A 14,060-nucleotide genomic window follows, 5' to 3' on the forward strand; every position below is an offset into this window, starting at 1 on the left:
AATTTTGCCTAGATTAATGGGTTGGTCAATTGATCACCGGACGAGTTCAATGCTCCTAAGATCACTTCCAAGGAATACGGGTAACCTAAAAAATTCTAGCCAGACTAACTGTTATTAAAAAAAAAAGAAAAAAAAGAAAGGTGTGTAAAGAAATACTACCAACATACAAGAAAGAAGGAAATCCATGCATTTTATCGTGCCCGCACGCCGTCTAGAACCAAGGGGCAGCCTTCATCCATAGTGATTTACCACCCATTTCATCTCTTGAAATCGATCTACAAAACACCACCCTCAACCTAAAACCTAATTTTTTTAGCCTCTAAGCTAGGAAGAAAACAGAGAAAGGTAGAATAAGATCGTCTCAAGAAAAGGTCCCCCATTTCTCTTCAGACTTTTTTTTTGAAAAAAAAAACTAATTTGATATAATTCGACATGGCCCATTCACAATCACGTCCGAATCGCAATAACAGACAAAACTTCATGAGGAAACTATGTCCAAATTTTGATCGAGAAGATGGGCTAGAGACAGTTCTGGAGGTGCCCATTCCAGAGGAAATGTTTGCGGCCATGGGGAACAACATAGCCTTGCGGTGGGAAAATATGGCGACTTGGATGAAAGCTCAAACTTCCGATAAATGGTCATCACCAATTATCGCCGGGCGCTATAATGAATTGAGCTTTCTTCTTTTCATTATGGGATCTCCTCTTATCCCACTTCAAGTCCAATTAGACCAATCTATCCATCGTCCTGTTAGGCACGCTTCCATTGTAAGACATTCCTCTTTTTCTCCCACTGCATCCCTGTATTATCATTCCCTTTTTTTTTTTTTTTTTTTGGTTTATTGCCAGCCAATTATAAGAATGTTGCGGTTCATATTATCATTCAACTTTTGATCACGTTACGTCATCACAGCTTTGAGTGAATCATGTAAAAATGGTCAAATATGCATGTCATCTACCAGAGAGCGATCTAGTGGATGTTGCTACTCTTTTTTTTTGTTTTTTTTTTTGGGCGATGTAGTCTCGTCTCATTAATCTAGATTTTCCAAGAACATGTGACCGATTAATTCGTTATTATTATCTCTTCTTTTATTTGTGGTTCATTTTTTTTTCTTGATAAAAGATTGAAATGAATTGTTGTAGGAAGCATCAACAGCCAAATACATCGTACAACAATACATAGCAGCAACGGGAGGACAGCAGGCTTTGAACTCGGTAAATAGCATGTGCGCGCTTGGACAAGTCAAAATCAGTTCATCAGAATTTCATCAAGGAGATGATTCAGTCAAAGTTAGAAACACTGAAGAAGCCGGAGGATTCGTGCTGTGGCAGAAGAACCCGGACCTCTGGTGCTTAGAGTTGCTCATCTCCGGTTGTAAAGTCATCTCTGGTAGCAATGGCAAAGTTTCTTGGAGGGAATCCTCCAACCAACAAAGACCCATTGCTAAGGGTCCTCCCAGACCCCTACGCCGCTTTTTACAGGTGGGGCTAACTTTTTTAAGTTCTTTACCGAAATAAAAATATAATCTTGAAATCTTTTGTGACCAATCCAAATGGTTGATTTAGGAAGCAAACTACATTTTAACCATTTTCAGCTAGAATTAGTCGTGCTCCGGACTCTCGTATTATCAACTACTATGGAAATTCATGGTATCTAAATTGCTATCGTCTGAATAGGGCCTGGATCCTCGCTCTGCAGCCATTTTATTCATAGATGCAGTATGCATAGGAGAGAAGATCATAAATGACGAAGACTGCTTCATTCTAAAGCTGGACACAAACCAATCAACTCTGGAGGCGCAAAGCGGCCCCAATTACGAAATCATCCACCACACTCTGTGGGGATACTTCAGCCAAAGATCAGGGCTTCTCGTTAAATTTGAGGATTCGAGACTGCTTACTGTAAAAACAAGTAGGGATGATGGTGAAGGAGTGTTCTGGGAGACGAGCACGGAGTCGGTGATAGAGGATTACAAGTATGTGGAAGGTGTTAATATAGCACATAGTGGCAGGACTTCTATGACAGTTTTCAGATATGGAGAGCAGTCAGCAAACCACAAAAGAGAGCTCCAAGAAACTTGGAAGATTGAGGAAGTTGATTTTAATGTCTGGGGTTTGAACTCTGAATTTTTTATGCCTCCTTCAGAATTCCAGAGGAAAAAATGAAAATATGTTGCAGCAGCACTATGAGAACTTCTTTCCTTTTATTTATTTATTTTTTTTTTGGAAGAGAAAACGTGTATAGAATTAATTTAGGCCCCCCCCCCCGGTTTTGCTTTATTGGTTTTGTTTTTCCACGGAGATTGTTAGAGATAATTGTTTACTCATATACATTTGTGGAAGTATAAAAAGAAAAAAAAAATAAAACAAAGATGTCTCACTCCAATAAAATCTTGTAACCCGCCCCTCGATTTAATTGGCTCATTCTCGGCCTGCTGCCGTGGTTATTCATTTTTCACCTTCCTCAACTAATCCAGTTGGGATCCTCTATGCCACTACTCGATCCCAAATTCAGTGCCAATCCCACTTATCACGTAATGATGGAAGAAATTTAAATAAATAACACATAACAAATTAAATAAACAGGATACTTGACATAAATATAAAAGTGACACTGAATTGTCACCGGAAAAGTGGCACTGAGAATCCCGTGTGTGACTGATATAGGATTTTCCATGTAAAAATCCGTCTGCTTAGCCTTCTATTTCTCTTTCTTTTCCAGTATTTTAGTATCGTTTGATAGTCTCGGATAGCCCAACGACTGATAATCGCAGCAGATAATTGGTTCCCAGTTCCGACCATATCGTCTGTATACTATCAACAAATTGTTAAACATGAATCTTCTGCATTGTAACATTTCATATTTGAATTATCGTTTTAATCTCCTTTTCTTTCTTCTACATAAATATGGGCACTGGGTATATTTCCTTTTCCCTAATTTTGTACGTTTGATTAGCATTCAGAAACTGCGATCATGAATTTTAAAAACAAAAGCTAATAGAGCAGTAACCATAGAAATCATCTTTGTGCTACAAGTATTTCGAAAGTATTTTGCAAACTCTAGAAGAGTTAAACGAAGTTGGATGGAGCAATAGTAACTCAAATGTTGGCTCGCATAACTCTCGCGAACTTGAGCCCACAAACTACCAAGAAAGCATCTCTTTTATGGGATGGAAATTGTTCTTGTATACTTACTTTCGTCATCAGAGGCCTCCAGGATGGCCGCACAGGTGTAACATGAGGGGCTATACATATACATGTATACGTAAAGCACAGGTCCTTCCTGATCTTCTCCGAACTCGCAGCTCGAAGAGTAGCTTAACGGAAGTGCTACATCAACAGTCCATTACAGACTAGTTAGTAATTCAAGAGGTCTGGTGTGATCGATCAGTGGTTCAAGGGGAAACCTTCATAGACTGTGTGCCCGGTGAGTAAATATCCTTCCATGGTGAAGACTGTAGACAAGCATCGGGTAAGCTCTCATTTGAGCACCAACGCATATCATGCCAGCGGCAAAAAGTTTCTTTTCACATAAGACTAATTGAAACCAAAAGTGAAAGCAAGAATCAGAGACCTAAATAAATACATTGTTCATTCCTGTTCAGAAAACAGGCAAAGGACCGCTACCTTCTTAACTGATAATGGACAATAAACAGGTACAAATGAATTGTGTATAAAAGAATTTCAAATTTGAGAGAATACTCTTCAAATCAAAAACTAATCCATGCTGTTGCCATCAACCTGCCTCCTCGTTACTTGATTTGTCCTCCATTTTCGTATACTCTGAAAAGCAGGGTGGAAAAAAACTTAAAAAGAGTTCCTCGTGCGTACAGTTGAAGGAAATCTACCATTAAACACAGATCAAAGAAAACACCCATGTACTTGTTGTGTATATCTTTAAAGCAATAAAGTAGGAGTTCAAAAAATAAACATATAATGATACTCATCCATCAGTCACTAAATCCATTAACTACATTCTACCAAAAAGTGATTATTTTCCGGAAAGCAGCACCTGCATTCTTTCTTTCTATGTTGAACCAAGTAAAAGAAAATTGAAATAAAGAAAGTTCTCTAGCTACTCTAACCAGTTGCTATCATACCGTAAAAAGAAATATTGAAAAAATATATACTCATAAATAGACAACAGTCACCACCTATAATGAAAGTCAAGATGTAAATGTTATGAAGTGAAGCTCCTTCAACCAATCAGCATCTGACTTACTGTTGATACCTACTCAACAGCCATTCACAGTTTACTGAAATCCAACCGATGGCTCAGAAAAGGGCAGGCAATCCTACTCATAATGGTCCTGCTACTAAAGGGTCTATGCTTTGGAAGACAGAACATCATAAGACAAAGGTTCTCAAAGCAAAAGCCATGGGACTAATTAAAGCAGACTGCAGCTGATAACTTCACCAGAAAACGTTCATAGCAAGCTTATGGGCACACAAACACTTTTATGTTGAGATAAATGAGATTAGTTATTGCTTGTCTAACACAAAGGACAAGCAGCTGACACTCTTAACTCATGCATTCTAGCAATGACTCCACACTAGGACACAGTTCACGTTAATCCTTCATAATAAATAGGACTCCAACAGTCTTGATTGCTCAGGCAAACTATAAAAATAGTGCTGTGAGGGGTCAAATGGCAAGCCCATTTAGCTATGAGGAAGAAATTCTCCTGACTATGGTTTAAAACTGGCATCATCCAGCTTTGCCTTGACGTGGGCACAGAAAGCATCTCTGATTTTGCATTTTCTACCACCTAGAAAAAGCATTACACCTAAACAGAAAGCAGGATACAGAAGGAGCACAACCAAAAAACTCAAATTTGTAATCCATTATGTTTGCAAATTGCAACCAACTCGTTCAGGAAAAGTAGCTTAATTCTATCCATGATAAAAGGTGAGTAGGAGGGAATCTTCCTTTCTTTCGAAAAAGACATTCGTCTTGACAAGAATGACAGCAATGTTTTTTATTCTTTCAAATTAAAAATATCATCCAGAAGAGCCAAACTTATATTTTTATGTTCTTTAATTCTTTTAATGCAAAAGCAATGACAGATCTTGTGGATTTTTAAGTAAATCCAAAGAGATTAAGAAAAAACAAAACATGAAAGCACCAAAAAAAAAGAACCGTTATTTTGTGCATCAGAACTGAATCATGTTGCAGAACAAATGTTGATGAGCATAAGACATCCTCATGATATGAACACAAGCAATAAGTACACTCATCTATCAGCTAGATCAGAAAACTCATAAAAAGGACTTTCATCCAAAGAAAATTCAAGAGAAATTTCAGTGTTGTAGCCCTTACAAGATAGAAGGTTAAAGCCTTCATTCCCCACTGAACCAAAGGAGAAGAAAAGTCCCAAAAAAAAAGAACTAAAACATTATATTTTTTGAATGTTAAGAAACTGTAAAGGAACACAGTGGGCGCATATGCTAAGCAGCAATAAGAAAGAATAATAGTTCAAATGATTGCCGAAGGTAATACAAATGAAAGAATAAGAGCATCAGGCCTCTAATTAAATAAATATGGAGCTAAATTCTAATGAAGACAAGCAAAAGGAAATTTCTAGTCTAACATTCTAACATTTAGCATCACTACCAGAAATTGGAATCAGCACCTATCAGTCTCACGTATAATTTTCAAAATCTACTTGTTAACGTCCGGACATAACATGGGGAGAGGGAAAACAAATTCACTCACTTGCAAGCTGCAGATATATCAACTATCATATTATGCCAAACAAATGTAACAAAAAAGATGGAATTCAAAAAAAATGTTAACGGAGAAGCAGAAACTCCCTAAACTATGTAATGTACCATAATGCTCTGCTAAACTTTTGTAGTTGTGAGCATGTTTATTTGTCTTAGAGTTGTTTGTCCAGATCGAGCAGAGACAAAATCACAAGGAAGAGAGTGCATTTGCATCATTGTACAAAGGCTTTCATAAGCATCACCACAAGATGATTTGATCAACATCACACAATAATTTTTTTCCTGCTCTATTATCTGTTTCCCGCATGTGAAATTAATAACTATCAAAATATGCTCACCAAAGAAACATAACATGGAGTTTAACATAGAATGAATTACAGAAACTCCTCCAACATGAACTCCAAAATTTCATGCCCTAATGCTCTACTAAGCCTATTTACTTTTAGCAGATTACCATTAACACTTGACTATTGTTTACCACTGTCATGTATGCCAACTAGTCATGTGTTGCAAGTTCTTACAAGCAAATGCATACCAGAACTCAAGCTAATGAACAACAATAGACAGAGTATTAACATCTAGTTCTTCCGAACAACATTTTCAGGTTAATATCGCTACATGAATTAACCAAAATATGTGATAGTAACACTGCCTACTTTGCTCTGACAATATTTGACATTTTATTCAACATAATGATGCTCCAGTCCATCTCTAAAATATTTCCTATTTTTGTCTAAAAAACAAAAGGATTTCAGTGCCACTATTTCACGGCCATATTTAGTAGTCAACAGACCCTAATGCACGAAATCAAGATCGCCTCCAACACCTTTCCCACAATGCCAAGATACTAATAATCATCCAACAGTTGGTGACTTGCGTTCCAGCACAAATTCACAACCAACTCAGTAAACTAGGCATAAAAAGTCAACAAACTAGTATGAAATGCAGCTAAACCGATTTTAGGACAAAAAAATGTCAAATGCAAAATAGTTAAGTGAATTATTGTACTACTAACCAAAGAATGAGCCGTAGGGGGAGGCTCAAGACGGATACTCCGGAGGGACATCTTAGCGATCTCGGAGACGGCAGCCTCTCGGACTCCAAGGACATCGCTATTCATATATTCGTAAGCCGACTTAAATGCATCCTCCCAAAATTTCGCCAATCTGATCCGGCGATTGCTAGAGGTATAAACATCCCACATATGCCTCACTACCTTCTCCCTCTCCTCCATTTCCTATGCATATATTAGACTATTAATCTAACGTATCTAGGAAACAAAAGAACGATCGCATAATTTGATAATCAGAGCGAAGGAAGCTTACGAGGACGTCGAGATCATCGGGGAGAGGGAAGTCGAGGGAGTCGCGGTTGGAGAGTTGATTGAGGTTAGCTGCGGACCATCGGAGAGTGACGGTGCCGGTGAGTATGGACCAGAATGCAAGGAGTATAATGGCCGCCAACGCCCAAAATTTGTACCGGCCTCTGCCGAAAATTAAGTATGAATGATCTCCGGCCGCGGCGGTGGCAGAAGCTGAGCTGATTTCTTTTTTCAATGATAGAGATGACGTAGACGTGGGGGTTGATACTGGTAATGTATCATCATCCTTCATTTCTCGAATCAAAAAATTATAATAGCGAAAGCAAAAAATTCAAGGAAAAAAGTACTAACTACGATTTGTATTAATGGATCATGAGTAGAAGTTGTAATTAAGAGAATTAGAGCTACGTTTTTGGGGCAGTAGTTTCTGGTTTTTCTGGAATCTGAAACCAGAAAATTTTGCAGGGACTGATCTGACCCTTCACTTGAGAAAGAGAGACAGAGGCAAAAGGGCTTTAGGGAGAAACAGAGTCCGCGGTGGGATCACTCGGTTCCTGGACGGGAAAGTCTGGAACCTGGAACGAGGGCGTAATTAATTACTATTTATTTACTTATTTATCCATCTACCAGTTATTGGATCTCCTAATGCATTCTCTTGTCGATAAGCCCAACAGTCTATACACTTGTGGTGGGCAAGTCCAACGGTCCAGCTTTACTTTAAAAATAAATAAATAAACAAGCATATGAGCAGAGAATTTGCATTTATTTACGAGTATTACAGGTAGGGATGCAAGCGAACCTAATTAAATCGAATAATTTAGTGTTTAAACTTGTGTGATTATTTCGTCTAGTTCAAAATGCTGTTTAATTTTAATTTGTTTATTTATCAAGTCGAGATCAAACGAACTTTTATTAAATCGAACTTAAGTAGCTTGAGTTTTTTGTCTATAAATTTTAATTTTATGTTAAACGAGTCAAGTTTGAATCGAGTTTGATCATTTATTTTATGCAAAATGCTATTCAAGTTCAATTTGATTAGTTGATGAACCACACTTGAATGCTCTCTTACCAAACTGAACTCAATTTGAATAACGAATAACTTGATTCGTCTTTCAACCCTAATTATAGAGTTAGCATGAATTGCTAGTTCTTCAAAAAAACAAGTTTATAATGACACATTCCAAATACATTTACCCAAAAATATATCAAATACGCCTATAAAAATGTTAAAATTTTTTTTTTTTTTTGAATCCCACCCTTCTTGCTTACTCTACTTATCACACACCACCCCCTACCTCACTCCTCATCTCCCTTCCTTTCCCACCATCGCTCCTCTTCTTTTCTCTTCTATCTTTTTCCTATCCCTACCTTTTTCTCTTGTCCCTTTCCCCTCCCTCCTCATTCTCTCTCCATTGATCAAATCAAAACTTGATACCCACCATCACCACCTTATCCTTCCTCTTCCATCTCCTTTTTTTCCCCTTTATCCCTCCTTTCTCTTTCTTTCTTCTTTTCCCTCCCCTCCTCTCCCTTTCCCCTCCCTACTAGAAACCCCGTCTCCCTCCTTTTTCCCTTTTCTGGTCATGACCAAAAGGAACAAGTGATGAATTTTGCAACCCAAAATGTCATCGTATAAAGGAAAAACAATGGAAGTACAATCACTCAATCTTGCAACAGGTGAAATAATCGAATAAAATTAAACCAAAAAAAAGGTGAACGAATCTCTCAACCAATTGTCCAACCTTCAAAAAATTAATCTTTGTTTCCAGTCCAAAAAAAGGAGGGGCTTCAGTGAGAGCAAAGATGGACAGGGCATCCATATCACAACATAATAACAGATGCTAGCTTTCCTGGAAGTATTTGGATAGCTGCATTGGCTTTTGATTGATTGGCATTATCAAATTCAAAGAAAGAAACTATAAAAATACAGAATTTATCGTGCAATAAATTTGTCAAGGCAATTAGGCAGCATTCTTTTCTTCTTCTTTTAAAATAAAGCACTACGCATGCTTTGCATTTTTTGTTTGAAAGAAACTTGTTTCGTCGCATCGGAGGAAGGGTTTGAACAAAAACACGAATAAAAGCACAAGGTGTGGTGCTCCACGCCAACATGATATTTGACATTTACGGCCTTTTTAAGCTCTGATGAAAAGCGTTCCTGCTCTGCGAATGGAGCCATTTGGGCTGAGCATAATGCTATACTCCACGACAGGTTTTTGTTTAGCGTTACACCATAGCTTACCAGATGCAAACACTCATGCAGAAGACTGTCAACGCACTACAGCACAGCGGTATTGTTGGTTGATGGATAAATATTTTTGAGAGGGTAATTAGCATTATTATTAGTTCGTGACGAAATTCGCAGTTGTATATATATTTAAAAAAAAAAACTATTTGTACGGAAACATTGCAAAAGTAACGAGCGTGTTCGGATTATAAATTATTTAAAATAATTTTATAAAAAATGTACTGTAATACTTTTTTGATATGATGTACGTGAGATAAAAAAGCGATTAAAAAACGTGTTAGGTGATACAAATAAATCAATATATGTAAATAAGTTATAAATAAAGCGTAATTTTTTATGGTCCAAACACAATTTATATTGTACTCGCATTTTTTGGTTTTGTTTGGGGTCTAAATTACATTTTAAACAAACAAGTGCTACTGTTGACGATGGGCAGATGCATCGTTCTCGAACTGCAAATGGACTTTCCAATTTGACCCGGTGCCTGATCCCTGTAATAACACAACAAAAGTATATATATATTTTTTATTTCTTTCGGCACAAAAAACTACCAAAATAATTAAAATAAACGAACAAAACAAAAAATGCGGTGCCCGTACTGCTCGGCGGCGCAGGGGCGGTGCACCACCACGTCAAGCGGCCGGTCAATAACCGAGTGCACCTCCTGCGGCCGCGTAGTAGAGGAACGCCAAAGCCAATCCCACCACCTCTTCCACATTCGCGCTCAAGACTCTCCTCTCTGTCTGGTCACTTCCGACCTCCCCACTCTCCCTGTCCCCGCCACCACTGACTCCAACCCCACATCCAACTCCGACGACGACGACCCCTTTGAGCCCACAGGCTTCATCACCGCTTTCTCAACGTGGTCTCTCGAGCCATACCCATTATTCGCTCAGTCTTCGATTTCCTTCGCCGGTCACCTAGCTGAGCTGGAAAGAGTCCTGGAAACGACGTCGTCCTCCTCTTCCTGTTCTTCTTCTTCCGGGTCGAATTCTTCTGGGCCTTCAGTGGTTGTGGATAATTTGAGGGCGTATTTGCAGATTATTGACGTGGCTTCAATACTGGGGCTTGATTATGATATATCTGATCACGCTTTTCAGCTTTTTAGGGATTGTTCTTCCGCTACTTGCTTGAGAAATCGAAGCGTTGAAGCTCTTGCTACTGCTGCGCTTGTTCAAGCCATCAGAGAAGCTCAAGAACCCAGAACCCTCCAGGTATATGGCATCATAATGGGTTTGGGCCGTAAATATATTTGATGATTATCTTTTCATGATAATATGCTTGTTACTGTTGTTTCTAAACTTTTTCCTTTTTAAATGTCAAATGTATTTGTGGCTGAACAGCAGAAATTGGTAAAGTTTAATTAAGTTGCTGTCTTGATCCCCATTTTGGCTCGCCGTATGTTTCAGTCCTGCCTACTGGGATCCGATCCTAAGAATTTGTGCTACAATTCCTTTCTTTCCAATTTTTTTTTCGTAAATTTGAAGTATCTTTAATTTGACATTTCCATAAGAAATGGAAAATGAGCGCCGGTGAAATAAGACGAGCTATCCAACACAAATTTGAGTCCTATAGGAGTTGTATCCAAGTTTCAAGATTCTTCTGCTGTTTTTCCTCTGTGTAACTTTCATCTTTGACTGATGTACGAGTAAGCAACTTCTACAATTTCTAAAGGAGGTTTATTGGTCAAGGGCAAATGGAAAATCCAAAGTTTGGAGAATGTTGTCTTCTTTTTTTAACTCCAAGCTTACAGTGTTCAAAGCGCAAGAATAAGAAGAATGTTACTATTTAAGTGTCCATACATGGGATCATCCTTCGAAATTTTCCTAGTTCATCGTTGAGCTATCTGAAGTGTCTGTTTTCTCTCTTCCTGATAGTTTTATTTTGGCGTCTTCTTTCATATATCAGGAGATATCAATTGCTGCTAATTTACCCCAGAAGGAGATCGGAAAGTATATAAAGATACTTGGAGAAGCTCTTCAATTAAGTCAACCTATTAATAGCAATTCCATATCGGTTCATATGCCGAGGTTCTGTACGCTTCTCCAGCTCAACAAATCAGCTCAGGTGCAACCGGTTATGCAGGGATCTTTATTTTATGTTGTTTGATTCTTTACTCTACTAAGTTTCATGAGGATTAGGTTCTCTTTGATGCTAAAGTCATTGATAGTTTTGAACCATGCTGCTTCTGCTTAATTCTGTACGTGGACTTGTGTCTTATATTGGATATACAAGCATCGTATTATGACTTTCAGTTCAATGATCTGTCAAACAATTCGAAGTGAACAATGCCTTTGATCTGTTCAAAAGAATTTATTGTCTGTTGAATGCCCTTTTCAGGAGCTGGCGACTCATATTGGTGAGGTTGTTATCAACAAATGTTTCTGCACTCGTAGAAATCCTATTAGCATTTCGGCAGCTGCTATATACTTGGCCTGCCAACTGGAGGATAAACGCAAGACCCAGGCTGAGATCTGTAAGGTCACTGGACTTACTGAAGTGACACTTCGTAAGGTTTACAAGGAACTATTGGAGAATTGGGATGATCTGCTGCCATCAAATTACAGCCCAGTTGTCCCTCCAGAGAAAGCATTCCCAATGGCAACTATTGCCTCAGGTCGTTCTTCGACACCTAGAGCTGATTTAGTTGAAGTGCCCTCCTCTGACAAGCAGACTGAAAGCAAGAATCCTAGAACAAGTGATGTTCTAGATACATGCCATGTCGCTAAAAATAAAGAGGAAACTGAAAATAGAGATAGCATCCATAGGAGTCAAAGTCTTCCAATGCACAGAACACCAATTTTGTGGAAATCCCAGCCTCCAGTTAGAAGTGCTACAGTAAATACACCTGCTGACAAGATTCACAATATAACTCAGGAAATGGATATTGATCCAAGGAGCCAGACTGGGTCAGATGAAAAAGTCGTAGCCAGTTCTATGAGGCCTGTCCTTTTTTCTGCTCCTACTTCCAGTGCAGGTTCCCTCTCTTGGCCATTGCATACAACATCATCAGGGTTTTCTCCATCTGGTCAGCAGCTTGTGCATCCACGTAATATGGCTTCCAATGGTTTGGATGAAATGACCCCACGTCAAAATGAAAATAAAAAGGGGGACCAACGTTTTGACACGTGAATGAAATCTGGTCTTAGTTTTTTCCTGTATTCTTCAGTTGCAAAACGTGCATGTTTTCCATAGTTACTTGGCTCAATTTAGGATTCCTTGTGTCATTTAGGACACTGTTGGGATGGATGCTTCATGGCTCCTTTTTGTGTGTTCGTGGTTAAGGAAAAGACAAACGATTCTGAATTCTGTATATTTTCAGAATGTTGTTTTTTATATATATATATATATATTTTAATGCGGCAAGTTTTTATCCAATGAATTGGAGAAAACGGCCCACCATTTGGCTCCCAAACTCTCTTTTTTTATTAAAAAAAAATTTTGGGTTAGAATAGAGTTTATTTCATCACTTGAGGTATATAAAATTTCCTATCTGGATGGCCGTGTTTGGACTGTAAGTTATTTGAAATATTTTTACTGTAGCACTTTTTGTGATGTGATGTATGTGAGATAAAAAGGTGTATTGGAAATTGTAATGGTGATGTCAGCAAATATATTTGGCCAAATAATTGGCTATCATTTAGAAGCGCATCACTCTTTAGATTGTGAGTTTTTGTTAAAAAAAAAAATACTATTAGATTGTGAGTTTTTATTAAGAAATATACTGTAACGATCGATGTAATATATATGAAATAAAAAATTATTAAAAAATATATTAAAAAATTTTTCTGTAGAAGCTAGCAATCCAAACAAGGATCACGTTCATGCTAAGTCACAGGCTCTCAGTCTCATGGCTTGACGCTGTAATTCTTCGTGACTAGCGATCTTGTCTGACTACCATGGTCACAAGTAGGGATGGCAATGGGGGCGGGTGCCCGCGGGGGGCTCTCGGGGCGGGGGTTGGGGCGGGGGCGGGGGGGAATTTTTTCCCCCCACTTAGAAACGGGGCGGGGGGCGGGGGAGTATACCCCCGCCCCGCCCCCCGCAAAACAAAAAAAATATATAAAAATATATATAATTATATATAACATGTAAGTTAATTAGTTATAAACTTATGATAATGATATTATTAGTTAGATATACTATATAATGTATATTAGTTTATGTAATATAATTGATATAATCAATTATATGAATAATTCTACATGTCTACTAATAGAATTTATTAATTAGTTATACTAAATTTACTAATATATTTATACTAAATTTCTAATTACACTTAATAGAATAACACTTTTTTCTAAAAAAAAAAAGCACAAACACAATAATGAATTAGTGATTGCATTTGTACTAAAAGTGAAAACTTGACTATTTTAGTTATATTTATTTCATCATATTGGATTGTATTCAAATAACTTTTGTTTGATTGTTTTTATGAGTTTCAATTGTAAAATTACAATGAATAATAATTTGGTGATGTGTTGATATTTTAGTACTTGATTATTTATTAAAATTTAATTATAATAAAATTATATAATAAAATTTTATTAACCCCGCGGGGGCACCCGCAAGGGAAGCGGGACGGGGGCGGGGCGGGGCGGGGGAGCAAGAGGCGGGGGACGGGGTGGGGGACGGGGGGAACTAATAGGCAACGGGGCGGGGAACGGGGGAGGGGTCCCCCGCCCCAACCCCGCCCCGTTGCCATCCCTAGTCACAAGCGTTTAGATGCTCAAAATCATTTCAAACGTTCCACCACTATGCTTG

General features: G+C 38.1%; 3 protein-coding genes across 3 annotated transcripts; 2 read left to right on the plus strand and 1 right to left on the minus strand.

Annotated features, from left to right (window-relative positions):
• Nucleotides 1–480: 480 nt before the first annotated feature.
• On the plus strand, nucleotides 481–2,166 carry LOC113698773 (uncharacterized). Its single transcript, XM_027218719.2, has 3 exons — nucleotides 481–768; nucleotides 1,144–1,482; nucleotides 1,678–2,166. Exons 1-3 carry the CDS (start codon nucleotides 481–483, stop codon nucleotides 2,164–2,166), a joined length of 1,116 nt encoding a protein of 371 aa, XP_027074520.1.
• Nucleotides 2,167–3,501: 1,335 nt separating this feature from the next.
• LOC113698073 (uncharacterized) lies at nucleotides 3,502–7,705 on the minus strand. Its single transcript, XM_027217743.2, has 3 exons — nucleotides 7,053–7,705; nucleotides 6,743–6,964; nucleotides 3,502–3,783 (listed from the first exon to the last, which is right to left on the minus strand). The coding sequence occupies exons 1-3, from the start codon at nucleotides 7,338–7,340 to the stop codon at nucleotides 3,718–3,720; spliced, it is 576 nt and encodes a 191-aa protein (XP_027073544.1). The 5' UTR covers nucleotides 7,341–7,705; the 3' UTR covers nucleotides 3,502–3,717.
• A 2,069-nt stretch (nucleotides 7,706–9,774) lies between these two features.
• On the plus strand, nucleotides 9,775–12,611 carry LOC113699370 (plant-specific TFIIB-related protein 1). Its single transcript, XM_027219706.2, has 3 exons — nucleotides 9,775–10,510; nucleotides 11,205–11,363; nucleotides 11,637–12,611. The coding sequence occupies exons 1-3, from the start codon at nucleotides 9,881–9,883 to the stop codon at nucleotides 12,426–12,428; spliced, it is 1,581 nt and encodes a 526-aa protein (XP_027075507.1). The 5' UTR covers nucleotides 9,775–9,880; the 3' UTR covers nucleotides 12,429–12,611.
• The last annotated feature ends 1,449 nt before the right edge of the window (nucleotides 12,612–14,060 follow it).

Source organism: Coffea arabica, chromosome 7c (assembly GCF_036785885.1).
Source record: "Coffea arabica cultivar ET-39 chromosome 7c, Coffea Arabica ET-39 HiFi, whole genome shotgun sequence".
NCBI lineage: Eukaryota > Viridiplantae > Streptophyta > Magnoliopsida > Gentianales > Rubiaceae > Coffea > Coffea arabica.

What these genes read in the sequence shown, in the direction of transcription:
- LOC113698773 (XM_027218719.2), top strand. Translation starts at nt 481, where the DNA reads ATGAGGAAACTATGTCCAAATTTTGATCGAGAAGATGGGCTAGAGACA. An exon ending in CTGTTAGGCACGCTTCCATT is followed by an intron (nt 769 to 1,143) that starts GTAAGACATTCC and finishes GAATTGTTGTAG; the next exon opens with GAAGCATCAACAGCCAAATA. An exon ending in CCCTACGCCGCTTTTTACAG is followed by an intron (nt 1,483 to 1,677) that starts GTGGGGCTAACT and finishes TCGTCTGAATAG; the next exon opens with GGCCTGGATCCTCGCTCTGC.
- LOC113698073 (XM_027217743.2), bottom strand. Translation starts at nt 7,340, where the DNA reads ATGAAGGATGATGATACATTACCAGTATCAACCCCCACGTCTACGTCA. An exon ending in CCGATGATCTCGACGTCCTC is followed by an intron (nt 6,965 to 7,052) that starts GTAAGCTTCCTT and finishes ATATATGCATAG; the next exon opens with GAAATGGAGGAGAGGGAGAA. An exon ending in CCCCTACGGCTCATTCTTTG is followed by an intron (nt 3,784 to 6,742) that starts GTTAGTAGTACA and finishes CCTGCTTTTCAG; the next exon opens with AGTATACGAAAATGGAGGAC.
- LOC113699370 (XM_027219706.2), top strand. Translation starts at nt 9,881, where the DNA reads ATGCGGTGCCCGTACTGCTCGGCGGCGCAGGGGCGGTGCACCACCACG. An exon ending in AAGAACCCAGAACCCTCCAG is followed by an intron (nt 10,511 to 11,204) that starts GTATATGGCATC and finishes TTCATATATCAG; the next exon opens with GAGATATCAATTGCTGCTAA. An exon ending in AGCTCAACAAATCAGCTCAG is followed by an intron (nt 11,364 to 11,636) that starts GTGCAACCGGTT and finishes TGCCCTTTTCAG; the next exon opens with GAGCTGGCGACTCATATTGG.